Below are 26,802 nucleotides of genomic sequence, written 5' to 3'. Positions count from 1 at the left end.
ATCAAGAAAAATTGAATCTATAAAAATGCATCTTGACTAAATCAAGCCTGCAGACTAGTATAGGCCTGAAACCTGTACGGTTTCGTAACAAGTCCAGATGGAAACATAGAATCTATAAAAACACATTTTGGCAAACTAAGCCTAATAACACTTGCTATACTCGGAATAAAATTATCTCAGCCAGTCAAGTAAACGAGACTCAAGATATAGTAAATATTAAATATATATATAGTGATGACCGCAACTCACAAAATTAACTTTTCGAATGAGTAACACGAATTTACACAGATCACAGCCTCATACCAAAGCGTGACGTTATCTACATGATCCATAAAACTTACCACGTCAGAATGAACAACACTAAATCGGAATTCATCCTGTTTAAATCAATCCACAGGATTATGCTTTATACTTTTGTAAACATACCTCTGAAACATAAATATCGAAACTGTGAAAGAAACCTTCGAAGCCATCCTGAAGTTTTTTTAAGGTTATGTGTTTGATGGTATGGGCTTGCAGGCGTGCAGGCGATTGTTGTAACAAGATACCGATAGAAACGATGAATCCATAAAAATACATTTTGATAAAATAACAACTAATAAGCCTTCTGTTCCGAAGCCAGATGACAGCGGTCACTACGTCTGCACTGCAATGACGACATGGAAAGAGAGAGGACAGAAAAAGGTGGCGACCGCAAACAACTTCGGATTGATTGTGACAACCTCAGGTTGGTTTTCAGACGTTCGGTCGTCGATTCTATCGAACTGTTGGAAGTGAATGGTTACTATGATCCAGGTTCAAGTGAATCTTGAATGTTGCATATTGAATTTGCAGGAACAATTATAAACAGCAAACTAATTCAAGTCAGAGCAACATAACGCGTCCTCATTTTCTCTGCACACGAAAATGTACCTATGGCTGATCTTGCCTAACAGAGATTCTGGATTTGCAGTTGTCTTGTGGCATGTATCGTGTTTGTCGACTGCAATGCAGTGTTGGAAAACTATTAAGTTTTCAGCTTATCCAAATTAGTTTCGAATTAGAATTATAGCTTCACAATATTTCTAAACTAGACTGTAGAATTAGAATTAGAATTACCGAATTCGTCAAAGAAATGCGACAAAAATGAAGTTCAGTTCGTATTAAATCGTAGTTCATTCCCATAAGCATAAGAACGGTCGTTGTCCGCACACCAAGCTTTGGTCGTTTCACACCATACAGTTCTCTTGTAACCTGGCCCATTCAGGAAAACCAGAGATCAGATTGAAATTAAAACGAGAGCAAAGGAACTTTCACAAATTAGATTGGAATTAGATTCCCGGGATTTCGCTCTGATTAGTCTAATTAGTCAACTAGAAGTCTGCTGAAATTGTTATTCACACCGGGCCGATATTCTTTGATATGCCCTAATTATGCGCAAGGATCAAGGCGGTTACACAAGACTCTCGTTTTCCAGTCGCAACATACGAGCCTGAGTTCATGGTACAGCCTGCCGCCGTTACCGAAGTACTTTTAGATGGGGTGACGTACATAGAGTGCTTCGCGTCGGGAAGGTGAGACAACAGCTTACATGACACGGCTGAGAAATCCATTATCGAGAATGCTATTACCAAGAATGGACGTTACACAATAGTGTAATGCAGTGCATGCATAGGTTTGTTGATTGAAAACAACGTTTTTTTCCAAATTTCACTGGCTATTCGATAAAATTATTAGGTTGCCCGAAAAAACGCCTCACATCGAATTTGACTCATGTCCTACCAGCACGAGCGGAGGTGTAGAAGTGAAAAATGTTGAAAATGTTTTCAAAATGTTACTGGCTACCTCATGAAATTGTTCTAGTAGTACTAGTACTAGTTTTAGTTTTGGTTACAAATTTTGAAAAGTGAGTACTTGCAGTTCTACTTGTGGCTACGTATTTTAAAAAGTGAGTTGACTATTTCAAGTTCTAGTTGAGCATATTTTGAAAGTGACTTGTTCTAGGTCTGGTTACAGGTTTTGAAAAATTAGTAGTTCCAGTTCTAGTTGTGTATTTTGAAAAGTGAGTAGTTCTAGTTCTAGTTACAGGTTTTAAAAATGAGTAGTCCCAGTTCTATTAATAGCTGGGGGTTTTGAAAAGTGACTAGTACTAGTTCTAGTTCTATTTACAGATTTTGAAAAGTGAGTAGTTTCAGTTTTAATTATAGCCGGGGATTTGAAAAGTGAGTAGTTCAAGTTCTAGTTGTGGTTCTAGTTACAGATTTTGAAAAGTGACTAATTCTAATTTTAGTTCTAGTTGCACATTTTGATAAGTGAGTAGTTCTAGTCACGTAATTGGAAAACCCGGTAGTTCGTACAAGTCTGTTCCCCACTATCGCCATATCAAAAGTGTTTGCTTCACAGCCCGACCCCAAAGATCACGTGGATAAAGGTCGGCTCTATCGAGCTCCCAACCACCGCTCACGTATCCCCGTCCGGACAACTGGCTTTCATCGACGCAGGAAGAGACGTGGAAGGAATCTACAAATGCACAGCGGAAAACTCTGAGGGCAGAATATCAGCCCAAGGCAGGCTGACTTTGAAATGTGAGTGGTCGTGCGGTTATTTGCGAAATATTTAAATATATATAATGTGTATATGCGAGCTGATGTGGTCAACGTGGTAGAAGACGTTAGTCTAAAAAACAAGCACTGGAGTATGCAGTTCAAGGTAGGAATAACATATGATTGAATACTAGAAAAAAGTATTCTGTAACTAACCACTAGGGTTGTTCAATTTATTTTTAATATCTCGGCTAGAAGTAAAAATTGTTAGGTCGGTTAAAAACGCTGCACACTTAATTTGGCTCAATTTCAACGAATAGAAAGGAAGCTGTGACAGATTCTTTTTCAAATTTTATCGGTTAACCCATGAAGTTGTTAAGTTGTCTACAAAAGCGATGCAAAACAAATTTGACTCAATTCCAGCACGTAGAAGTGAAGTTATTCGGGTTTTTCATAAATTCTCTGATTACATACAATTATTACTGTTTTTCAACTCCAATGGCTTCGCTTCTACCAGTTGGAACTGGGCCAAATTTGCATCGCATCGCTTTATTGGACAACTTGACAATTCCATGCGGTAAATAGTAAAATTTGAAGAAAAAAAATTAAATTTATTTTTGATGACTTGGAAATTTTCCAACTTTAATAGCTTCGCTACACCAGTTAGAATTAAGCCAAATTTCGTCTGCAGAGTTATTATATCCGACCTTACAATCTAATTGTATGTAAAGTGCGGAGACATCTGTTCGCTTAAACCTCTTACATTTCGTACCAGTCCGATGGGCCTGAAATCATCAAATCGATTTCCATTTTAGACGCTCCTCGTTGGGTTAACGAAATCACTTCTGGATTATTCGATCTCGGCAGCACCGTGACTTTCTCCTGCGCCGCGGACGCTTCACCCAGCGCCACGTACGAATGGTACAAAGACAACGACGTGCTAGATACCACCCTCTATGACATCGAGGTGGGTTGAACTCGTTGAAAAGAGAGGGTTGATTCGATTCTTCGTCTGTACTGTTTCCAAGCAAGAGAGCAGAGAGAGAGAGAGAGAGAGAGATACTTCTGATAGTGCGGTCGTAGTTGAAGTCATGGGCGTGATGACTCGACTCGTATCACAGTTTTTCGCCGACTTGACTTGACTCGAATCCTTTTCTTAAAAATGGAAAATCACTCGACTCGACTCGAGTCACTTTGTGTATTGACTCGGCTTATACTCGAGTCATTACGCATGACTCGACCAGGTCATATTTATCTGTTTGAATAAACATGTTTAGAGTGGGAGAAACGAGTATATTATGAATCTGAGGCCTTCGATATCACCCGAGAGTTCAACAGAATTGAATCTGACTTGACCTCGATAATAAACAGTCAACATTATGACTTGGAGTCGATCCGTTGCTCCATCACTCGGAATAATTGACTTGGTAGTGAATTGATAATGACTCGACTTGACTCGATTGAAAACTATAAAAGTTAAATTGACTCATGATTCGGAAACTTGTGCCTAGGTTACAAGGTGCAAGTGTCCAATAGCTACTTGAGTACTCCGTAAATCTAAAAGTACCTAAGTACGTAAGTCAACGTAACACCGTAAATGTATACTCAAATACAAGTACAAGTGGATTTTGCGGTTAGTGTTACCTACATCATAGAAAATGTTGAATAGCAGTGGAAGTAGTAAAACGCGTGACTAGGGTTACCAACTTGCCACACGCTCTCTTTTAGGAGGATTTGTCCTCCTCTTTCAAGAAATCGAAAATGTCCTCCGAGGACGCCAAATGTCCTCGTTTTGGCAATCCATTCCTCCTTCACAGCTTTGACAGCCAGGCGATAGTACAGGCGCAACTAAAAATCGCCATAAGTGACGGCAAGGTTAACTAAAAAATGGTCAGCCACAACCTAAATTTCGTTAGAGCGGGTCTTTCGGGAGTCGAATTTGAAAAATGACCTTTGTTTTGATCAACACGACAGTATTTCTCGTGAATATTCAAATTCACCGTTTCTCGTCCGACATTAGAAGTTTTGTGATTTGTAAAAAGTGTCCTCTTTTTCGGATCTCAAAATACGGTAACTCAAACATTTGTTATCCCCGAATTCCACTTTTTCTTGCAGTCCGGAGCCGGATATTCGCGACTCTCCATTGCGACTCCATCGGACTCGGACTCGGGAATTTATCAATGCGTCGCAACGAACGTGGTCGGCAGCACCATTTCCGCCGCTGCCCTAAAAGTTCGCCGTGAGTTTCTTCCCCGTTTCTACCAAACAAAGTTGTACAACTAGAATGATTTCAGCATTTTCGAATTAGACTAAAATTAGAATAATATAACTACTCAGTTTTTTTCCGAATCAGATCATGATTAAAATTATAGCTATACTCCTTTTTTCCAAATTTGAAATTTGAATTTGAATTATTGCTACACAGTATTTTTCCATGGTAAAATTAGAATTACTGAATTTCCAAAAACTCAGAAATTAAATTAAATTCCGAAGAATAAAGAGATATAACAAATATAAAGTTCAGCTAACATCAAATCATAGTTTATTCTCAAAAACACGAGAATGGCAAATATATGAACGCCATGCTTGGCTCGTTTCGCACTATACAGTTGTCTTAAAGCATTTTCAAGAAAACCAGAAATTAAACTAGTATAAAAATGAGATCATACAGCAGCAAATTAAATTCTGATTAGATAGCTCTATATTTAGATAACTAGAGTTATCTGGCTGTCGAAGTCTGCTACAAAATAGACGAATTTCTCTGCTCTCACTCAACCGCACATGCATTCAGCGCACGCCCCCGCAATCGACCCGCCAGTCCTGTCCACCACGCAAGCCGCTTTCAGCCACCCGACCACGATCGCGTGTCATCATACCGCCGCACCGGCGGCCAATATTGTTTGGGAGAAAGACGGGGTGGCGGTGAACGATAGCAGGTGGGTGGAATCTTAGATTAGGTGGGCTGGGTCACGGATATGTCGGAATTTCGAAGCAGATTCGAGATCCTTGAAGACGCAAGCCTGCGAATTAGCGCGACGATGGAGGAGGACGCAGGTCTTTACACTTGCAAGTTATCGAACAAGCTCGGTAGTGATGAGAGCAGCGGAAGGTTGATGGTTCATGGTGAGCACTTGTTAAAATCCATTATCAGACACACTACAACTACCAATAAGTATAATATGGATTATTGTCGAGGCAGGAACACGAGTTCCTTGCTGTGACATCCGTGATATCTATTATATCTTATATCTTATATCAAGTCATATTTCGAACCGTCAAATTCCTTACTGGGGGCGCAATGTAGCAATGTCTAGTCCGATAGCTCAAAAGTTATACTCATACCTTTCCATACCATTCGCAGCACCAAAAATAGGACATGTTTTTGTCGAAAGTAAAACGAAAGAAGAATTGTTACGTTCGAGTTTGATGATGTTTTACATTTCCTTGATAATTGCAGGCAAAATTACAAAAAACAAAGCAAAAGTTATAAAATCAGATACAAAAAGAACAAATTAAATTTATTATATAAATTCATTCCAGGAATTCTTGGCGATTCCCTCAACTTTTGACTTCTAACGATTTCATAAAATTGTTTACACGACATCCTTCAAGTTTATAGACAACCGTCAAGCTTCCAGAAACTTTTCCAACTTATAGGGTGGCTACGGTAATTATTTTGGAAATAAATCCGTCTCGCCTAAAACTATTGTATAAGCAACTAACTCGAAATACGAAGAAAACGGCATTTAGGCGTCCTCGGAGGACCATGTAGTCGATCTCGTCTAATAGCAGAACAGGTAGACACAGTAGTTATGGGTATTAGCCGACAGTTTCAACGCATATACACGATAAGAGTGGTTTCATATCGAGTATATTGTTTGAAGTGCATGCCGTAGAATAGTGGGAGAGTCTCAGAACCATATGGTTGAATTGGCTGCTACGTGATCACGTGATATATTATATAATCGATCGGAGATACCTGCATTAGAAAGCAGTAGAAACAAGGTATATATTTAACGCAGAGCGAATGTTTGTAGTTGTACAATTGTATATCTGACTCCAAGATGTATTATTGACTCCAAGAAGGTTGCGTTTACAATTCGCTGCGTGTTTCTTCTTTCGTTCGACGAACCGGCGTAACCGCGCCGTACGGCCTTGTTGGCTGAAGTACCACGAAGCCTGTCTATTGGACACGTATTCGATGGATCACACTGACGAATATATTTGTTTCCGTCTCCACGACTTGTAACTTTATTGAATTACGTACGACAATGTAACGGACTTCCGAATCAGCCAAATATCATGAATTGAATGACCGTCTCTCACAACCACGAGAAAGTACATGCCAAATTGTTATCTACGTTCACACGATAAAATATACGACTCACAAAGGTCTTATCAGGTTTCAGTTCCGGGAATTACGTAAGGTCTACCAACTCCTTATCGAATAATATTTAAATGGCGTTATACCAATATACTCCGTTAAAGTATATACATTAAACAAATATGCAGTAATACACAATACCGAAAATCGGGGCAACACTGTATAGCTTTTCGTCTAGCACAATCATCGAACACTTTTCGCCGGGTTGCAATGACTCGACTCGAATCCGACTCGAGTCGCAATTTTTCGTTGAATCGACTTGAGTCACTTAGTGCATCGGCTCGACTGGCACTCGAGTCGTTGCGCAGGAATCGAACAATAATAAGACACATGATTTGATTCAAGTCTCATCTATCAGTACCGATAATTGAAAATTAGGCCCAGAAGCTGTCTTTTATCTGTTTGAATAAATCTGTTAAGTTTACTTTGAACGCGAGACATTGAATGTCACCATAAAGTTTCAAAATAAGTAATTTGAACGTGACTTGAACTCGATAATGACTGGCGAACACTATGACTTGGACTTGGACTCGAGTCCCAGCACGATGACTCGAACAGTTTGCTCCCTGACTTGGAATCGATCTTGACTCGGTGATGAATTGAATATGACTCGACTATAAAACTAAGATTGACTTGTGACTCGAAACCTTGTGACTCGGTTACAACCCTGACGTTTCGTCAGCCGCCCTTCCGAATAGTGCGGTCGGACTCCTCTCAAAATCTTCCCGATTTAGACGCAACCGAGATGACGGAGAAGCCGCAAAACCAGCGAGCCCAAGCCGGCGAAAGCGTTGCGTTGCGATGCGCGGCGACCAAAGATCCCTCTGTTAATCTCAACTGGGCGTGGACTCATGACCAAGATGTCATCGACGGCTTTCTAGACAACCACTATTTCTTGAACGGCGGAGATTTGGAGGTGATATGATTGTTGATGTTCTTTACCTTTCAGTAATAGTTGCTGGCGATGCCCCCTGACCAGTGTCAGCCGAAAATATTCGAATATGTTATTCAATTGTAGTTCTAAAGGTGAAGTGAATTATCAGCTTTATTCCTTCTGGATAAAAGTCAGCATGGTCAAAATCGATCGTTTACCCCGTTATAAATGCAAATTATATTTACAGACATACTTGCACAAAGTATTTCCAGCTTTCCTACCACTCACGTATAAGTATATCTATATAATGCCATGAATTTCTACTCAGTTACAAGTAGAAGTATGTAGCGGTTTCCAAGATGTGCCAAAGCTACTTGAATAACAAGTATAGAAAGGAAAGTCTGACAATGCTTCAAGGGAGTAAATTCAAAAGGTTTATCGGTCTAGGGATATGGCATGCTTTCAGCGCTTCGAGTCGGCTACCTTCGAATTTACGAAGTGGTATTTACGACTTACTAAAAATACCAAAATCATATAGTGGAAATGTTGAAAATATATTTAGTTATCCTGATACCGAGGCTACTTGGCTCGGCTGAGATGAAAATATCACTGATAAAAATTATGCAAACTCAGCAAAAAGTACTTACTGCTCCGACACGTAAAAAGTAAGAAGTTTTTCCAAAAGAGTCTTACATGGAAGTGGAAGTAAGTAACGCGAGCAGCCAAAAACCTACTCAAGTAGCCGACTAAGAAGAGATACTCTGTTACTGACCGCTTCTGTTTACAGATCAAGAACATCGCCAGTCAACACACAGGAGTGTACACTTGCTGCGCTGAAACAACCGTCAACAGTCCGTGCGCTTCAGCCCAAGTATTTGTGACAGGTAAGTCGCAGTTCAGGGTCGTCTCATTGCCAGGACTCCATTATGTGTACTACTTTTGTTATATCTTCACATTGCTTACCCGTTGAGGTAACATCGCAAATCGATCTAAATTGTTGGTTGAAACGAGCTGGAAATCCTCCATATTATCACTATAAATCAAACTAATGATGGCAATATATTAAAAGTGGTCTAAATATATTGAAACAAATAGCCTTCTGAGGCAGAGCTATGAGAGTATTGAAAACGAGATCCAACTAGGGATGTACTTTGCATTCAAGTGTCAAACCGCTATGACATCTCGGGGAAATTCATTTGACCGAAATGGGAGCAGTTTAAAAGTGTCTTACTTCTGAACTCCCCCGGAGTACCCAAATAGGAATGAACAATTTTGGAGTCACTGAGAATGTTTTCAGTACCGAGAAGTGGTATAAGAGACTATATTGGGAGAGCTGGGATATATACACGATGTTATTGGTATATCGAATATTTGTTCGATTCTAACGAGACTAGCAAAAACTACTGTATTTTCAGAACTAGTAAGTAGTACTAGAGCTTGAACTACTCACTTTTGAAAACTCACTACCAGAACTAGAAATAGAGCTAAAGACCTTACAAAATCCGCAACAAACTATAACTAGATTCATTTCGGAAGCAACTCAGCACTGATAAGATGTTTACTGAATTGTAAATGAGCTATCAAATATTGAAGGAAGAATTGGCGTTTCAAAAAGACTGGGTTCCGGGCTTGAAATGGGAGGGGTTTCGACTCCTAAAACTTGAATAAGCCGCTGTAGGGTTGAATCTGAGCCAGTAATGGCTGCAAGAACATCACATAACAGAGCACCGGTATCACAATGGAAGCCAATAATTGTCGATAGTGTTTTCTAGTTGTTTAGCAACTATTTTTTAAAATACACAACTAGAAATAGAACTACTCAAAAATCAGTAGTTAGTTGACCGCCAACTAGTTAGATTGGTAGTGCGTACAGGTTTGTTTCTAGTAAAGAGTAGGGCTGGGCACAATGATCTGAATCTGAATCGAGTAATTATTTTAGTGATTCGAGTCGAGTAGCAAAATACGATTTTTTCGAGTACTGACATTATATGCTACTCGCCGCTGAGAGGTTATTTTGTTAACGAGAGTTATGGCTTGATACTATTTTTCAATGGGGAAGCCTTAAAACCTTGATTGCATACAAAACATAGTACAAAGCTACAAACGTTACTGGAAATAACACATTTCCGAAGTCACCATCCTCCTACAACATTGTCACAAAGTGCAATGAAATCGGTATAGGGTCGAAATAATACCAAAGTATCTTTAATGCCATAGATAACAGGCATTATATTCTTTGAGGTGGCATAACAGGTATATATTTGAACCGTGACATCTTATATACTGTTATCACGTCGTAATGATTGATACTCGAATGCTCGACTCGACTCGAAGCATAATACGTGATTCAGAATCGAATCACGCAGGTACTCGATTTTGCCCAGCCCTAGTAAAGAGTGAGAATATGATTCGATCGTACGTCGCAGATTGTGAATTAGCAATATTATTATTATCGCAGCACCACCGGGCCCGCCGACGAAGATCAACATCGATAGATGGACGAGTGACTCTCAGACGGTTTCTTGGGAGGCCGGCTTCGACAATTACTCTCCAATCACTTCTTACATCGTCGAACTCAAAAATTCATACAGCACCGAATGGGCGATAGCGAAAACAGGTGAGGCATTGAGACATCCATTTTATTTCATCATCATCCAAGATAATCCGAATACAATATATACGTATTATCCAACCAAATAGTATCCTAACTATAAGAGTTGATATTCCAACTTTATTTCCAATGTTCGTCCAGTAATCAATTTGCTTTGTTTCAATTTATTGATGACGTGGGAAACAGTTTCCCACTTATTGTAGCATGACTGTCGCGCTTCACTAGCGCAGTTGACTGGATAATCCGCGTGGCACCTACATATACCAGTGTTGGGGCGACTCGAATCATGACTTGACTCGTGTCAACTTTTTCGTATCACTTGACTTGACTCGAGTCACTTTGCAAAAATGACTTGACTTGACTTGGCGCTTCATGAATGTGGATTGACTCGTGACTCGGAGCAAAATTTACGGATTGTTCGCGGTACGCCGATGTCACATGTGAAAGTAGCCAGTCATTCACTGATTACGTTTAACTGATCATCCCTTGTTACATCACAAATAACTTGACCGTAAACGTTACAATCACAGCTTACGTTGTCATCGTGGTGGTAGTAGTAGTAGAAGGTTAATTTAATAGCAACGTATTTGTATCAACTTCTCGAGGCTTCGTATTCGATCCTCTATTTTGGCTGATGATAACAGACTGTAGCATGTAGCTATACGCAGTTACTCACGTATTTTTTCAGCTGTTCTACCTGTGTGTGAGCGATACAACGCCGTTTTGCATGTATATTTAACTAATATTCGTTATTTGATTCAAGATAAATGGCCAACTAATCTGTCTTTCACATGCATCATGACTCATGCTTCGAAAATTCAATTTGATTTGAATCATGACTTGACTCGTGACTTGACTTGACTCGAGTCACATTCGAAAATCTATTCACGACTTGACTCGAGTCAAAATGTGCAATGATTCGAGATGACTCATGTCACGAAGGTAGTGACTTGACCCAAACACTGACATATACTGTATTTCGATAGTGATTCTGTCTTCAATAAAATCGTCTGTCCGTATCCTGGCATTTTATTAACATTAACAGCAACCAAAATATGTGTGAGTTTCAGTGTGACTTTTATCGTTTCAAGATCTATCGTCTGTTTTACTTTTCTTTTTTAATCTCAAGTTTTGAGGGTAACTACTTCTGTGTTTGACGCTCCTGGCCCAGGTGGCTCGGCTTTGATGAATATGCTATTTCGAGCAAATAAATATTCCCTTTCTTTCTTTCTTTTTTTCTCTCCCTCTCTCTCACTACATTTTGTTTATATACGAAAAATATAAGCATATCTCTCTCTTCGTAACTCAGAACCAGCAATTTCAAACCACACCAGACGCATTGTTGTAAACCTGCTGCCTCACAACGATTACATCTACCGGATCTACGCAGTCAACGAGCAAGGAAAAAGCGACCCCAGCGAATCGTCGGCCGCATTCAGCACTTTGAAAGCAGGTTGGTTGTCAGTCGAACGTCAGCGGCTTCAAATGATAACCGGCATGCGTTTACAGCTCCAGCAAAAGCGCCGCATCGTGTCGGGGGTGGTGGGGGAAACGTCGGACAGCTGGTGGTTTCATGGGAGGTGAGGCTGTAACTGATGATGGTGTTTGGGTATAACTAACCTACAATAGATGCGTAACAAGTGACTAGAGCTGTAGCTAAGTCACTAGTCATTCACTCTCTTATGGTTTGGACTCGAGTTATTCGGGTTCGACTCGCCTTATTAAAATTTTTGTGTGATATTGAAAGCCTAACATTGATGACATAATCATTTTTCTCACTCTTAACATATTTACTCAAACAGTGTTCAAGTATCGGTCCTGATACACGAGATTTGAATCAAGTCAAATAGAATATCTCGTGAGATATGACTTGATCGAGTCATGTGCAATGACTCGAGTACAAGTCGAGTCAATACGCAAAGTGACTCGAGTCGAGTCAAGTCATTTTCGATTTTTAAGAAAATACCTCGAGTCAACTAAAAATTGGCTGAAACTTCCGCTCTTGATCGGCAGCCCCTTCACGAAGAATATTACGGCTCGGACGACGTCGATTACGTTGTAGCCATTCAAAAGGCGAACAGCGACAACATTCATATCACGTTTCCGGTCACGCTCCACAACAACAGCATGCTGGAGTCTAAGGTTGCAGAAGATTGGGAGGAAACAGTCGTTTACGGAGGCAGATCCGGGGAAAAAACGTTTACTGTGAGATTTTTTGCAATATCGAATTTTCTTGAAAGTTTTGTGCCAACAGAAGAAGTTTGTGTATAATTTAAGAACAGTAAATTTGAGCCCAGCTCTCTGTACTTTCATTCAGTGTGCATGCCTTTACATCGCCTAGGCCAAGGTGGGTGTCTGATTACATAGACTACTCCAAGTCGCTTCGACATCTTCCTGTCTTTTCATTGTATCGCATTTTTGTGGTTTATTGAACTGATAAAATTGCTAATAAACCAATGACGATGATGATGTTTCGCTCGATTATTCTAAATTGCATTCATGTGACCTCATATTTGATGATACGAGTTTTGATATACAATGTACTTTTGAATTATCTTCTTGTTGCTGACAATTATGCGTGCCAAGTTTCAGCCGGTAATATTAAGGTTTATTTCAATTTGAAAATATTTGGACACGCTTGCCGAACGCGTAATTTGCGCGTCACAGTGACAAATTCCGTCATAATTTAAATTCAAGGCTGATTTTGTGGATGTTGCAGGGCCATGGGCAAATAAAATGTATATTTCAGTAATTAGTAGATTACAACAGTAGCTTTCGACTCGCAGCGGTTTTATCAAACTCAGCAGGACAGTCCAAATATTGCCGTAAATATCCTCCGGTCAAATGAAAGAATGACGTGACCCAAACGCAGTGAGCCGTGTGATTTGGTTGTGTATACACCATTGTATAACACTATGGTTGACCCTCTTGACAGCTACTTTTGCTGCCAATCCGTCTAAATGACAATAATTATCTGAGCAGGTCGGGACGGACGAGGTGTTCGCGCCCTACGTCGTGAAGGTCCGGGCAAGAAACGACGCAGGGGACGGGCCTTGGAGCCCCGTCAGAACTGTTCGCACTTTCGAAATAGGTGAATTTCATTCTCATTGTGTCTCGCTGAGATTTGCTGAAGAATCGTTTTGTTTCCAGCGCCAAACAGTGCTCCCGCGACACCCTGGCTGGTATCAGCGAAGGCGTACGAAGCCGTTTTGAAGTGGGACGTACTCGTTTCGGAAACGGGACGCATTGATGGATATCATGTGAGAAAAGATGAATGAAATATTAATGCATTATTTGGTAATCTTTATGTGGTAAAATTTCGGACGTTGCCCTCATTTCCGGAAAGAGAGAGAGGGAGAGAGAGATAAAGTCGAGTCATTTTCAATTCGCCACCGAGTTAATTCCGAGTACAAGTAAGGGAGCGAGTCCGAGTTTTTTACTCGAGTCAGAGTCCAAGTCATTGTGCTCACTGTTTAGTTTGTAGTTGAATTCATGAGAAACCCAGGGTTGTAATGACTCGACTCGAGTCACAATTTTCCCATGACTCGACTTGACTCGAGTCATTTTCTCAAAATAAGGAAATGACCCGACTCGAGTCAATACTGTATTGACTCGACTTGGACTCGAGTCATTGTGCATGACTCGAAGCAAGTCATATGACTTGAGACTCAGACGGCTAAGACCAACATTTCATTGTAATTTCGAAGAATAGTAAAGTAACCACACTATTGGGATTTCGGCTATTAGTACTGGTACTTGAAAATGCGACCAGACACTGATAAAATTAGTATATTATAAACGCGAACCATTCGATATCACCAAACAGAAGTTATAAACAGTGGTTTTAGCAAGACTTTAACTGGAAACTGATGAGTCAACACAACTTGGACTCGAGTCATAATACCATGACTCGAACTCGACCCTCGGCTCGCTGACTTGGACTCGGACTTGACTCGGTGTTGAATTGAAAATGACTCGACTTGGGTCCAGTCAAAACTGTGGAAGTGAGATTGACTTGTGACTCGGAGCCTTTGTGGCTTGGTTACAACCCTGGTGAACCCCACTTTTTAGAATTCTGCTTGGTGATATCGAATGCTTCGCATTCATAATATAAGGTAACGGTAGGGCTGCCCATTTTTCACATTTTAAACAGTTTTTATGGTAGCATTTTCAAGTGCCAGTGCTGATAGACGAAATACCAAAGTGTGCTAACTTTACTGTTCTTTGAAATTATTATGAAATGTATGTCTTGGTAGTCCTAGTCTCGAGTCATATGACTAGGTCCAAGTCACGCGCAATGACTCAAGTCCAGTCAATACACAGATGGATTCGAACTGAGTCAATTCATTTTCAAAATTGCAAGAAAATGACTCGAGTCGAGCTGAGTCACCAAAAAATCTTTACCGGAGTCGATGGATAACTCGAGTCATTACACCCTGGCCGATACGGTGCTGATATCGTCGCACCACACGCACTAAGAATATATCTGTCTTGTGTAGGTTGAAATCACTACAGCGGCTGGCTTTGACATGGTGGAAAAAAGCTTAACAACGAGAGGACCGTCGCCCACAGTCCGCGTTGAACATTTAGCGACCAATCAAGTTTACAACGCGCGAGTCTCGGGCTACAACAGCGCGGGTGAGGCGAAGTTGGACAACAATATAATTATAGTTGTTTAAATACACTACTTAGAGTGAAACGCCGACAATTAAATTATAATATAATTTGCGTAATATTTCAATGCTCTAATTCTAATTCTAGTCTCAATTATAGTTTCCTAAAAATGCTACAAGAGAACTGCATAGGTCGCAACGAGACAAGCTCGGTGTACAGATATTTGCCATTGTGACGCTTATGGAAAGGAGTTCTGATTTAAGATGTTGTATTTATAATTCGGAATTGAATTGAATCTCAAATTTCCAATTCTGACATTCTAATTTTAATCTAATTGATGAAATGTTTTTGTGTTCAAATCTCAATTCAACTTCATGTTTTAAGCTCTCATTCCAATTCTAATCTAATTTCTGATATTCCTGAAAATGCTACGGGAGAATTGTATAGTCGGAGACAAACCAAGTTTGCTGTAAAGGCATTTGTCATTTTGATGCTTACGAGTATGAAATCTGATTGGCTATCAACTGAACCAGATTTTTTTGTAATTCTGATTATGAATTTAGTTTAATTTCAAAGTTTTTGCGGACTCAATTCGTATAATTCTAATTTGATGATGAAAAGGTTCGATCAATTTGGAAACACTGAACATCTTATAGGTGTCCAACTCTGGTTGCAGGTCAAGGTCCTTGGAGTAACTCTCTTAAATTCACGACGACCAAGAAACCTCCCAGCAAAGCCCCGACCGGATTTCAGCTGTCCATCGTAGACCGCGAAATCAGGGGTTCCTGGTCGCCCATCGTGAACGACGGAACGGAAAATGCCGAGGAGGAGATGCTGCTAGGCTACAAGGTGAATGACAATTCGTTGTTACCACGTTTAATAATATTTTCATTAGTAATAAACACCAAAAGTCGTTCACCATCAAGTCGTTTGGACACCCTCGTATCCATGGTTGTAACCAAGTCACAAAGTTGCGAGTCCCAAGTCAATTCTACCTTTATAGTTTTGACCCGAGTCATTTTCAATACACCACCGAGTCAAGTCCGAGTTCAAGTCAGGGAGCGACGGATCGAATACGAGTCATAGTGTTGAGAGTCGAATTTGAGTCCAAGTCAGTATCGATTTCAAGCTAGGTTCAAATCACTTCTGTAAAACTCTTGGGTGATATCAAAGGCCTCGGATTCATAATACTCATTTTTCTCACGCTGAACAGATAAAAGACGGCTTCCGGGTCTTTTTTTCAATTATCGGTCGTACGAGACTTGAATAAGTCATAAAATGCGCAATGACTCGAGGAAAAGTCGATTCAATACACAAATTGACTCGAGTCATTTTCCACTTTTAAGTCATTGCAACGCTGTTGCTATCTCTTCATTATGTGTCAATGTTGTAGTGTGTTGATCTGATGAAAATTTCATTAAAATGACTGACTGCCTGATTCATAGCAATCTCCACCCTCAGGTTCAATACTGGCGAGAGGGACTGTCTTCCAACACCGCTATCACGTTCGTGACAATGAACACTCACTACTCTTTCACTCTACCGCGAGACGGAAATTTCAACGTATGGGTTCGGGGCTACAACAAGGGCGGTGATGGCCCCACGTCGACGATCAAATATGTTTCAACCAAATCCGGTAATTTTAACATCAAAACGACTCTTCACTCTTCATTGCAAGTCTGACGATGACGTAGCATCGCTCAGGCTGGTCAATAGGGTTGTTAAAAATACATTTATTTTTTCAGATTTTCGCGGCTATTGACTAAAATTGTCAGGTTGGCTATAAGAAGTTGCACACCAAGTGAAGCTATTAGAGTTGAAAAATATTGAATTTACTATAAAAATGAGTTCTTTCAATTTTGCTGTCTTCCCCATTGGATTATCAAGTAAAGTCTAATAAAACGATGCACACCAAAGTTGGTTCGATTCCAACTTGCAGAAGCGAAATTAGTAGTGTTCAAAATCGTGGATTTGAAAAAATTGTCTTTACTGTGGGTAATCCAAGAATTACTATTGAAAAAGTTGGATCACTTCAATTCTACGAGCTGGAATTGAGTCAAATTTGTTTTTTTTTTATCATTTTTTTAGACAATTTAACCATGTCATGAGTTAGCCAGTGAAATTTGAAAATAAAATATATATTTTTTTTATAATAAATTCAAAATTTTCAAAATCTATTAGTTTCCTTTCTAATCATTGGAATTCCTGCCTGTAAGTTTGCATCTACCATTGGATTCGTCGAGTTAAATTTGGTGTGCAGCGGTTTTTAGGTAACCTAACAATTTAATCAGTGAATCCCTGGAATCCGAAAAAAAGTTATTTTTGAACAACCCTACTTAAATTTTCTAAAATCGTTCATTCAGTTGCACCGCCTGGCTCATTGGAATGCTGCGGGGCCGCGTCCGTCAAGTTCAACGGGATGATCGTCCTTCTCGTCTCTCTCCTTTGGATTCTCTTCGTCAAATTGGACTTGTAGTGAAATCATATTTGCATTTTGCTTCGCGTGACGTCATCCTCAGCTTATTGTACTCCGAATGAAAAAGATTCCGAATTTCCAATTTTCATTTCGCGGTGAGCTGACATGACCTGCTGCTGTAGGAACGTCAATACGATGGCGTCCCGAAGCGACACTTCTAGTGTTTTGAGTTTTACGATAAAATAAATGTAATTTCGAGAAACATCTTCTGTGTGGTTATCTGATTATATTTTCTATTGCATTCAAGGCTTGGTAAGGGATAATGTTTATTTGGGTCGCTACGTGGGCTGGCCAATATTGAGTATAGATAGATCGATGGATAGATGGATAGTCTTTTATTCGTCACATCAATAAATAAAGTATACGAAACAAATATTGCGGTATATACTGGGAGACGACGAGGGGCCGTTAGGCCTTCAGAGTCAGTCGCCACTCGTTTGGAGTGTTTGATGCATATATAAATAATTACGTGAAACATATATATTAAATCACACACATATACGTAGAGTCAACATTCAGTAAATATATGACTAACGACACGATATTAAGCTTTAGTAAAGGTGTAATAAAGGATAACATTAGAACAAGCATTGTATAAAAGAAAAAAATCAACAGTACGTTTGGAGTATATAATTTTTATATTTCTTTTTTAACTGGGGCGATGACGGTATTGGTATCAGCTTTGCTGGGAGATCATTCTAAGTTTTCGCACCGACAAAATGTAAACTATTGCGGGATGAAGATCGGGACAGGAGAGGCAGCAAAATAGAATTTCTCGATACCTGTCTAGTTTCATAACCATGAGTTTTTGCAAAAGTTGTAAAATGCGAATTAAAGTATGACCTGTTTGTGTGGAAGATGGTGTGCATCATCTTTGCCGTTTCGTACTGAATTAGTTCCAGAGTGATTCTATTCTGAATCGCGTATTAGACTTCGAGTTAAGTATCAGTCATAACCGTATGAAAGATGTGAAAAGTTCCAATACGTACCTTTTATGCGACTACAAAGAATCTAATGGCAGTTCTACATCACAATAAAGATAGTTCGATATTTTGTCGAACACACCTATTTCATTCTACTTGGTTACAATGCTGCGGGTAGACCTGGACTTCACAGATTAGTCATTTCCACTGACATAAGTCAGTACTTCATGTTTCATATGCTGTGCAACGTTCAATTGAGGGTCGAAGGCTTCCATGGTGAAAAATGGTATCGAGACTATAATTATCCACCGATCAAGGATAATCCGAGGATTATCATCGAAAAACTCACATATCTCCGCTTCTACTGGTCGGAATTGACTCAAATTTGTTTTGCAACGTCTTTGAAGACAGCTCAACAATGTCATGGGGTTGGCAGAAAAATTTGGAATTTTTTTCTTAATTTTCCGTAATAATTTAAAAATTTTAATTGGATCTGCGGAGTCCTATACTTGTTAGAATCGAACCAAATTTGGTGTGCAGCATTTTTTAGGGTTACCTGACAATTTAATCAGTGAATGACTGGAATCCGAAAAAAAAGTTATTTTTGAACAGCCCTAACCAGCATGCGTCACTTCAGCATGTGACTGTATAACCCAAAAACTTATCCTAAACCGAAACATAGCCTAACCTAACTTAACCTAAAGCCTAATCCTAACCCAACCCAACCATAAATCAAACCCTGTCCCTAACCTACCCCTCACCCGTAATTTAACCCGCATGCTCATGTGTCGCTTGCCAAATTGTCGCATGCCGAAGTCTCGCATGCTGTAATGTCGAATGCTCATATGTCCACGGACCCGATACAATGTATGTTGGCCACACATGATAGTCCTAATAATACCCTAAAGTCCAATTCACGTTGACAGAGTCAAGTAGCGATTAATTGAATTGAACTAAATTGAAATTAACTCTTAGTGGCAAGGAGTGTGTAATTGCAGTAGGCTACCCGGAAAAATTATCTCTCACTGCTCGACACGATTCATTAGAATTAATACTCTATTCGTAGGAACTTGAGCACACATTCGCAATGGATAAGATGTAGCAAACTTTTCTCTGATCATCGCATTTTGTATATAGAGTCGGGCTCTTCAAAAATGACTTTTTTTCTCAAATCGTACTGGCTACTTGATAACATTGTTAGGTTACCTAATTTAAGTCTACACACAAAATTTGGTTCCATTCCAGCCAGTAACCGCTTTGCTACAGGAGAAGAAAGTTTCTATTTATTATATAAAAATAAATAATGAAAAATTTGAAAACTTTCTGTTTACCCCATGAAAGTGTTAGGTTGTCTATAGAAACGATGCTCACCAAATTTTGTTCAATTCCAACCAGTGGTAGCGAAGTTATTGCCGTTACTATTTACCGGGAGTACAGAGGCAACAGAGCACACAGTGATCAGCATCGGACGGACTCGGATAGGCGGGCTAGGACCGGATTTTGGACAGTTTTGATACAGTCGGATCGGATTAGGATTCTAGTGCAGATTTTGTTTCGGATAGTTGTAACTTCTGTTTCGGATATTCTAGGATAGTTCTGACCAGCCGTGATTTTTGATTTCAAGTCAAAAGAGAAAATCATCCCCTCGACAACCAAACACGGACAGTAAACACATTCTGATAGAACTGGTACCACTCAGAACATGTTCTGTCAATGGTCCAGCTAACACTAACCGTAGCCTTTGTAAAGACTACTCTGCTCAGTCAGCTCAGATCTACTTATGATTATTCGGAACAGTGACGTGTGGTCCAATGAGGCAGGTGAGGCAGTGCCTCACCTGTCGTCTGGATGAGTAAGTGAAAATTGTGAAACCCCTCCATGAGTCGATGATTATGTTGATATTACACATCGATGTTCATAAATAACTAAATTGGAACATTTTTTTCACCAAAATTAATCATCAATTTGCATAATTATTATTCAAAAACACAGTGTGAAAGGAGAGGTGAGGCACAGGTGAGGCAAGGGCGGGTCGTGCCTCACCTGCAACAATGCAATTCCTCATAAATAGCTTAGAATTCTTAATAACTGGAATCAATGAAATGCTATAGTCACACTGATCCTGAAAATCTAAATATTAATAGTGTCGGAGCACCAGAACCCCCAAAAATCGCGAAGGAAGGTGACCTTCGATTTTATTACAGAAAATGCTATCGTAGAGAAACAATGGTTAGGTGAGGCACAAACGAATCTGCTTCATGCACTATTCGCTAACAATTGGGCAATCGAAACCGAGTGAAACCCGCTACCGATTTTGGAATCCAACAGCCTTGTATAAGATTGAAGCGACGCTCAATGCGTAATGCGAAGCTAATACATTCCCTTACTAGTTATGTAGCTGTTATGTATTTTGCACCCATGGCTACGTTAAATTATGGTATGTGATAGCTATTTGCATAGGCTGCATTGTCGTTGTTGGTCTCCTTGATGCTGTGTTCGACTGCAATCCCTTTAACCGTTAATTGTGGTATGTGATTGTGATAGCCATATACAAAGCCTGCGTTGTTGTTTGTGGTAGTGGTGCCACTCCCAAACACTAGATCTAATGTATTTTGACTTGACCTACTTGTGGATTTTCATCATCATCATCATCATTGGTTTATTAGCAATTTTATCAGTTCAATACACCACAAAAAAAATGCGATACAATGAAAAGAAAGGAAGATGTCGAAGCGACTAGGAGTTGTCTATGGAATCGGACACCCACCTTGGCCTAGGGCCTAGGCGATGTAAAGAGGAGGCATGCACTGCACACTGAATGAAAGTAAAGGAGATAGTATAGAATAAAGAAGCGACAAGAAACAGGGCGGCATGTCATGGGAAGCCAGATCGATAGGTCAGTCGTGGTCCGGTAATCTTGAGGATGGACTGTATTTATTTAGTAGTAATTGCTTGTATTTCGACTTGAATGTGGACATGCTCGTCGACTGCCGGATGGCCGGCGGGATACTGTTCCACACATCAGGTCCGGCATATTTGATAGAGCGATGATCTTTTCGGTCGATCATATGATATTTGGACGACGTGGACGCGCGTGTGTTGTACTTGTGCGCTTTTGATTCAGAGGTAAAGAAGTCATTGAAGTATTCGGGGCAACGACTGCAGTGAAACTGATACATTTCTTTCGAAATTCACCAAATCTAGGGTCTTTTACTGAATAAAATTTGTAACTGATGCTTTTTTCATGTTCTTCGAATAATTTATACCGAAAGGCCTACTTGAAAAGATAGTAATTATTATTTGTCTAAACATGCCCATGCCCATTTGGCTCAATAGCCACCAGTCCTACATGAGTTATAGAATGTGAAATTGCACCGGCTACCAGTGTGCAAAGAAAATGCTCTCTATACCCGCTGCTGTTATTCATATTTCAAGTCTCTTTACGTGCGTGTTGTTCTTTTGTATGTGTGTGTGTGTGTGGGGGGGGGGGGGGGCGTGCCTCACCAGCCGTGAACCTCACCGCACGTCACTGCTTCGGAATATAGTTATATTTTACATATATATCATAGTATTCGATTAGGATTTTTCCGATTCTGAACGGCATCATTCGGATTTGCGTGGATTTTTGGTTTAGATTGTTTTCGGATTCAGACGGATAGTTCTCCAGAGACTCGAGCTGTGGGATGGATTCGTATTCTCAGAAATCAATATCCGATCATCTCTGGCGCCCATGCCTGCCAACTAAACGTAACACAATCCGGCTGATTTATTCAAATCCAGGCCAATGAAATTATGTAACGCTTTGGATGTTTTAGATTTGTAGAATATTTTCACGTGTAAATCTTTATCTTTTTATCGAAATAAAAATGGCTCTTGTGCAAAGTCCAGTACGCATCATTAATATTCCATCCACCAGATGTCAGTAGGAGCTCGACTCGCCGGGTTAGATTTCAGATAATATGTAACTATGAAGTTGGATTTGTGGCGGTTTATTTTTAGCCGCTAGCATCTAGTTTTGCACTGTCGAGGAAATAGTTCGAGGAAAACACCCGATATTCTGCGCCGGCTATACAGGAGGTAGGGAACGCAAATCAACCAAAGTACTGTCGAGACGAGGACGGAAGTATTTCGACTCCGATTGTAGGTATGTCGAAGTCTAATTGCAAATACGTCGGCATTGCTGTTGAAGTGTGGTTGCGAAGGGAAAACTGGCGAATGCCATGAAACTTATCATTCTGTACGTGGCGTTGGTCTTGTGTGCGTACTTGAAAGGTTAGTTTCGAAGAAGATTACCTCAATATCAGTATCAGTTTATTAAAAACAATTCCGCCCTTTAAAAACAACACAAGATCGATATACAATGAAAAAAGATAGGAGGGTGTCGGAACGACTTGGGGTAGTCTTTGAAAACAGACACACACCGGAGCCTAGGCGATGTGATTACGAGCAAATCAAACGGGCGTCCAGCAAATTCAACTAGTAGCTTATTCAAGTGGGATCACAGCCTACAAATTAAGCAAACCGACCAGCCATGTTTCACATGACCCCCAGTTACAGCACATCGCAGAATTCGTATATGATTGGGTTTGAGAGGTCACAAATGATATGCTGTTCCAGACCTACAAGAGAGAGAGAGAGAGAGAGAGAGAGAGCGTGATCTCTGAGGCCTGGATGATCCGTTGTGACATCGACAGGTAACCTGTAAAAGACTCCTCTAAGTCGTTTCAATGGCCTCGTACCTTTTCATTGTATCACAAACTTGTGTTTTTGAATTGATAAAAATACCAATAAATGGCCGACTGACTAACTGAGTCATCATCTATGGGTCATGGGAAATGTAGCTGATTTGGAAACAATTGTTGTGTGTCTGTTTTGAATTTGTCTGATGCAGTTCAATTCATGTAATTGTGGCTTAGTTACATTATAACTTTCTGTTACTAATGCTACAGTTAGTGATTTAGTAAAGTCAGGATTGGTCAAATTTTAGTATGCAGTTGCTAATGCACTTCCATATTTCAATATGTCACTCATTGACACGATATAGGCGATCACCCAGTGTCAGGATCAAGTCACAAGTCCTATCGAGAAATATTGCACATTTTGACTCGATTGAAGTCATGTCACTTGAATTTTGAAGGTGACTCAATGTTGAGGTCACTGAAATTCCTATAAAATGCCAGCGCCGTAAAGTCCTATAGCTTCCTAAGGTAAACATACGCGATCTTGAATTACGGTAGTAGCAGAATATTGCTTGAAGTCCCAATTGTTAAAAATTTCTTCAAATCCAAAATTATAATACGACAAAGTAGTAGTACGAATATGATATTGACCCAACAAGACTGGTAGATACAGTGGGGAACGTCCGGTGGGCCGATTACCATTGTTACACACAGTACCGTATGACAGCAATTTCTAGAATACTCCCTTAGACAAGACCAAGAAAAGTCAAGCATACGCCATCTAGCGAATACAAATATGGCTCCTAAATTATTGAACCCTTTTAAATTAACATGGAATGACTAGAGTAACACTCAATTCAATTCACTGGAGATGACTCGAGCCAGGTCGAGTCGAGTCAAGTCATCAAGTCAAGTCGAATAAATTGTAAGGCATGATTTAAGTCATGTCATTTTGCAAGATGATTGACGTACAGATTGAATCACTATTAATTCTGAATCGCGTAACAAATATCGAGTTGAGTATATATTTTCGAGGCAGTGCTGTAACCAAGTCACGAGTCAATCTCACTTTATAGATGTGACTCGAGTCGAGGCATTTTCAATTCACCAACGAGTCAAGTCAGGGTCCAGGGAGTCGATTCCGAGTCGCAGTGTTGAGACTCGTTTCCAAGTCTTCACTGTTCAATTTCGAAGCTATGTTCAAATCACTTTGTTATTACTCTGCTAGGGTGATATCGAATGCCTCGCATTCATAATATATTCATTTTCCGCATTGCTAGCTGTTTCCTGCCATATTTTCAAGTACCGGTAATGATACTACGAAATATTATGCAACTTTACTATTCTTCGAAGTTACAATGAAATGCATGTCTTTGCCATCCGAGTCTCGACTCGTATGACTTGGTCAAGTCACGTGCAATGACTCGAGTACAAGTCGGATCAATACACAAATTGACTCAAGTCAAGTTGAGTTACTTCTGTATTTTAAGAAATTGACTCGAGTCACCACAAAATCGCGCCTTCGCGTTGGACTCGAGTCATTGTAACCCAGATTCACGGGGGCATTGTATGACTCACATAGAAGTAGAGCTGCTAAACTCTATGATCTCAGTGGGTTGGATTTCGGGTTGAAACTCATTTAATTGTATGGGCTGTGACCTCATCAACTTGAAATTACATTGTTGGTGATGGGGCATGATATTGTGAATTTGAATCGGAATCAAATATTGTGTTGGTGGAAACGTTTTGATCAGATATAAATATGCTTTTCACAGTATTTGGATGATTCAAGTCACGACTTGGTTCGAGTCATCTGTTTCACATGGAATGACCTGAGACCTGAGACACTTTGCAAAAATGACTTAACATGACTCACCGGTTAAGAAATTTGGATTGGCTTGTGACAGGGTTGTAACCAAGTCATGAGTCAATCTCACTTTCATAGTTTTGACTCGAGTTAAGTCGAGTCATTTTCAATTCACCACCGAGTCAAGCCCAAGTCATTGATTAGAGGGTAGAGTCCGAGTCCAAGTCATTAAGTTCACTGTTCAGTTTTCAGTTCAATCCAATTCAAGCAACTTTTTTCAACTTTGCTTGAGCGTTATAGAATGACACGCATTTATACTATCGTAATTTTCCCTCAGAACTAACAGTTTCCAGCCCTATTTTCCAAGTATCAGGACTGATAGAGGAAAAACCAATGTGTGGTAACTTAACTCTTCTCCGAAGTTACAATGAAATGCCTGTCTTGGCAGTCCTAGTCTTGAGTCATATGACTTAGTTCGAGTCATGCACAATGACTCGAGTACAAGTCGAGTCAATACACGAATTGACTCGAGTCGAATCATTTTATGCATTTGAAAAAATGACTCGAGTCAAGTCGAGTCACCAAAAAATCACGACTCGAGTCATTACAGCCCGGATTTGTGACTCGAAGCAAAATATTGGAGTCAATTTCAAGTCAATACCTGAAATTTGAGTGACTTGACTTGACTCGAGTCGAAATGTGCATTTGCTCAACATTATTTGTGACTCGTAGGTAGTGACTTGCTCCCAACACTGACTATTTTTGCAAATCGGCTTCCATCAGACGCAAATATTTTGCAGAGCTTCTTGGAGGTACATAACTTCAATATACAATCGAACAGTATGTTCATGTTGAAATGAACCCGAATAATTTCTGAAAATATCCCGGTTCATTTAAATATGAATACAGTATTGAAATATTTTGCAGTTGGCAATGCGCGGATATGCAGAAAAAGACTTAATCGAATCGGAGAAGGCAGGAAATGCCGCAGACCGTGCATCACCGATGCCGATTGCAAAGCTCCGAACAAGAAGTGTAATTGCGATGGATGGTGCGGGATGAGTTGCTACAATCCAGGTCAGTAGGCTACTCTCTTTTAGGGTTGGACAACTAGAAAATTGTCTTCATTTCCAAATTAGATTAGAATTAGAATTGCTGAATTCGCAAAAGCTTGGAAATTGAATTCAATTTCGAATTGACACAAATACAACAAAAATCAAGTTAAATTCATTCTCATAAGCATGGGAATGGCAAATGTCTGCACACCAAGCTTGGCTTGTTTCGTACGTTACAGTTCTCCTGAAGCATTTTCGGGAAAACCAGAAATTAGGATTAAAATTGGAGCATAGAAACATTTCTCAAGTTAGACTTAGATTACTGGCGTTTCGTTCTGATTAGTCTAATTAGGCAACTAGGATTATCCATTTGTCCAAATCTGCTTGAAATCATAAATTGATTGCAACACTATCGGAAGACGCTGTTTGCGGTGAACCTGAAGAAATTGCACACGGTAGAATGACGGTCAGTGGAGTTACCATGCAGAGCACGGCGTCATACATATGCGACGATGGATTTGTGTTGGAAGGCGACTACATACGGACATGCTGCGCTGATAAGAAATGGCATCCTGAAGCCCCGAAGTGTCAACGTGAGTGGAGTACCGTGTAAGGGTTAAACAGCGAATGCAAGTCTTTCGTTTTTCTTCACTCTTGCCAAAACATCTGTGGCCCAATTACGAACCTGGTACTGGTACGTTCTATGTCTCGATAGTTGTAAAATATAACCGACAACTTTCAATACGAATCCAATGTGTGCATTCAACAGCATTATCACTAGGATGAAAGTTTCTGTTGCAGTCAAATCCGTGGAAAGCTGCATATAATTTTCACAAAAGTTACACTAAACAGTTGCA

At 40.0% G+C, this 26,802-nt stretch overlaps 3 protein-coding genes across 11 annotated transcripts in view; 2 read left to right on the top strand and 1 right to left on the bottom strand.

Annotated features, from left to right (window-relative positions):
- Nucleotides 1-17,683, top strand: part of LOC145440634 (contactin-3-like) — a 32,093-nt gene extending 14,410 nt beyond the window's left edge. For both annotated transcript variants that reach the window (XM_080318324.1, XM_080318325.1), the window contains 19 exons: nucleotides 619-727; nucleotides 1,457-1,553; nucleotides 2,383-2,564; nucleotides 3,338-3,489; nucleotides 4,638-4,761; nucleotides 5,314-5,458; nucleotides 5,518-5,645; nucleotides 7,641-7,822; nucleotides 8,568-8,664; nucleotides 10,239-10,397; nucleotides 11,701-11,844; nucleotides 11,901-11,971; nucleotides 12,405-12,596; nucleotides 13,374-13,482; nucleotides 13,542-13,651; nucleotides 14,891-15,029; nucleotides 15,682-15,854; nucleotides 16,467-16,641; nucleotides 17,369-17,683. In XM_080318324.1, the coding sequence (XP_080174450.1) occupies nucleotides 619-727; nucleotides 1,457-1,553; nucleotides 2,383-2,564; nucleotides 3,338-3,489; nucleotides 4,638-4,761; nucleotides 5,314-5,458; nucleotides 5,518-5,645; nucleotides 7,641-7,822; nucleotides 8,568-8,664; nucleotides 10,239-10,397; nucleotides 11,701-11,844; nucleotides 11,901-11,971; nucleotides 12,405-12,596; nucleotides 13,374-13,482; nucleotides 13,542-13,651; nucleotides 14,891-15,029; nucleotides 15,682-15,854; nucleotides 16,467-16,641; nucleotides 17,369-17,481 (2,601 nt within the window). In that variant the 3' untranslated portion in view covers nucleotides 17,482-17,683. The remainder of the gene's footprint in view (nucleotides 1-618; nucleotides 728-1,456; nucleotides 1,554-2,382; nucleotides 2,565-3,337; nucleotides 3,490-4,637; nucleotides 4,762-5,313; nucleotides 5,459-5,517; nucleotides 5,646-7,640; nucleotides 7,823-8,567; nucleotides 8,665-10,238; nucleotides 10,398-11,700; nucleotides 11,845-11,900; nucleotides 11,972-12,404; nucleotides 12,597-13,373; nucleotides 13,483-13,541; nucleotides 13,652-14,890; nucleotides 15,030-15,681; nucleotides 15,855-16,466; nucleotides 16,642-17,368) is intronic.
- LOC145440652 (kelch-like protein 8) overlaps nucleotides 1-26,802 on the bottom strand; it is a 328,197-nt gene that overhangs the window by 181,636 nt on the left and 119,759 nt on the right. The gene's annotated exons all lie outside the window — the stretch shown is intronic.
- The window catches only part of LOC145440624 (uncharacterized), a 54,029-nt gene continuing 49,618 nt past the window's right edge, over nucleotides 22,392-26,802 (top strand). For 7 of the 8 annotated variants that reach the window (XM_080318308.1, XM_080318307.1, XM_080318306.1 and 4 more), the window contains exons 1-3: nucleotides 22,557-22,676; nucleotides 25,818-25,967; nucleotides 26,365-26,538. In XM_080318308.1, coding sequence (XP_080174434.1) covers nucleotides 22,625-22,676; nucleotides 25,818-25,967; nucleotides 26,365-26,538 — 376 coding nt within the window. In that variant the 5' untranslated portion in view covers nucleotides 22,557-22,624. The other variant, XM_080318303.1, reaches the window with a different exon arrangement.

This window comes from Botryllus schlosseri, chromosome 6 (assembly GCF_051294905.1).
Source record: "Botryllus schlosseri isolate E-star chromosome 6, Bs_hap1, whole genome shotgun sequence".
NCBI classification, from domain to species: domain Eukaryota; kingdom Metazoa; phylum Chordata; class Ascidiacea; order Stolidobranchia; family Styelidae; genus Botryllus; species Botryllus schlosseri.
The sequence above is the reverse complement of the archived record's forward strand: the minus strand, read 5'-3'. Positions and strand labels throughout refer to the sequence as shown.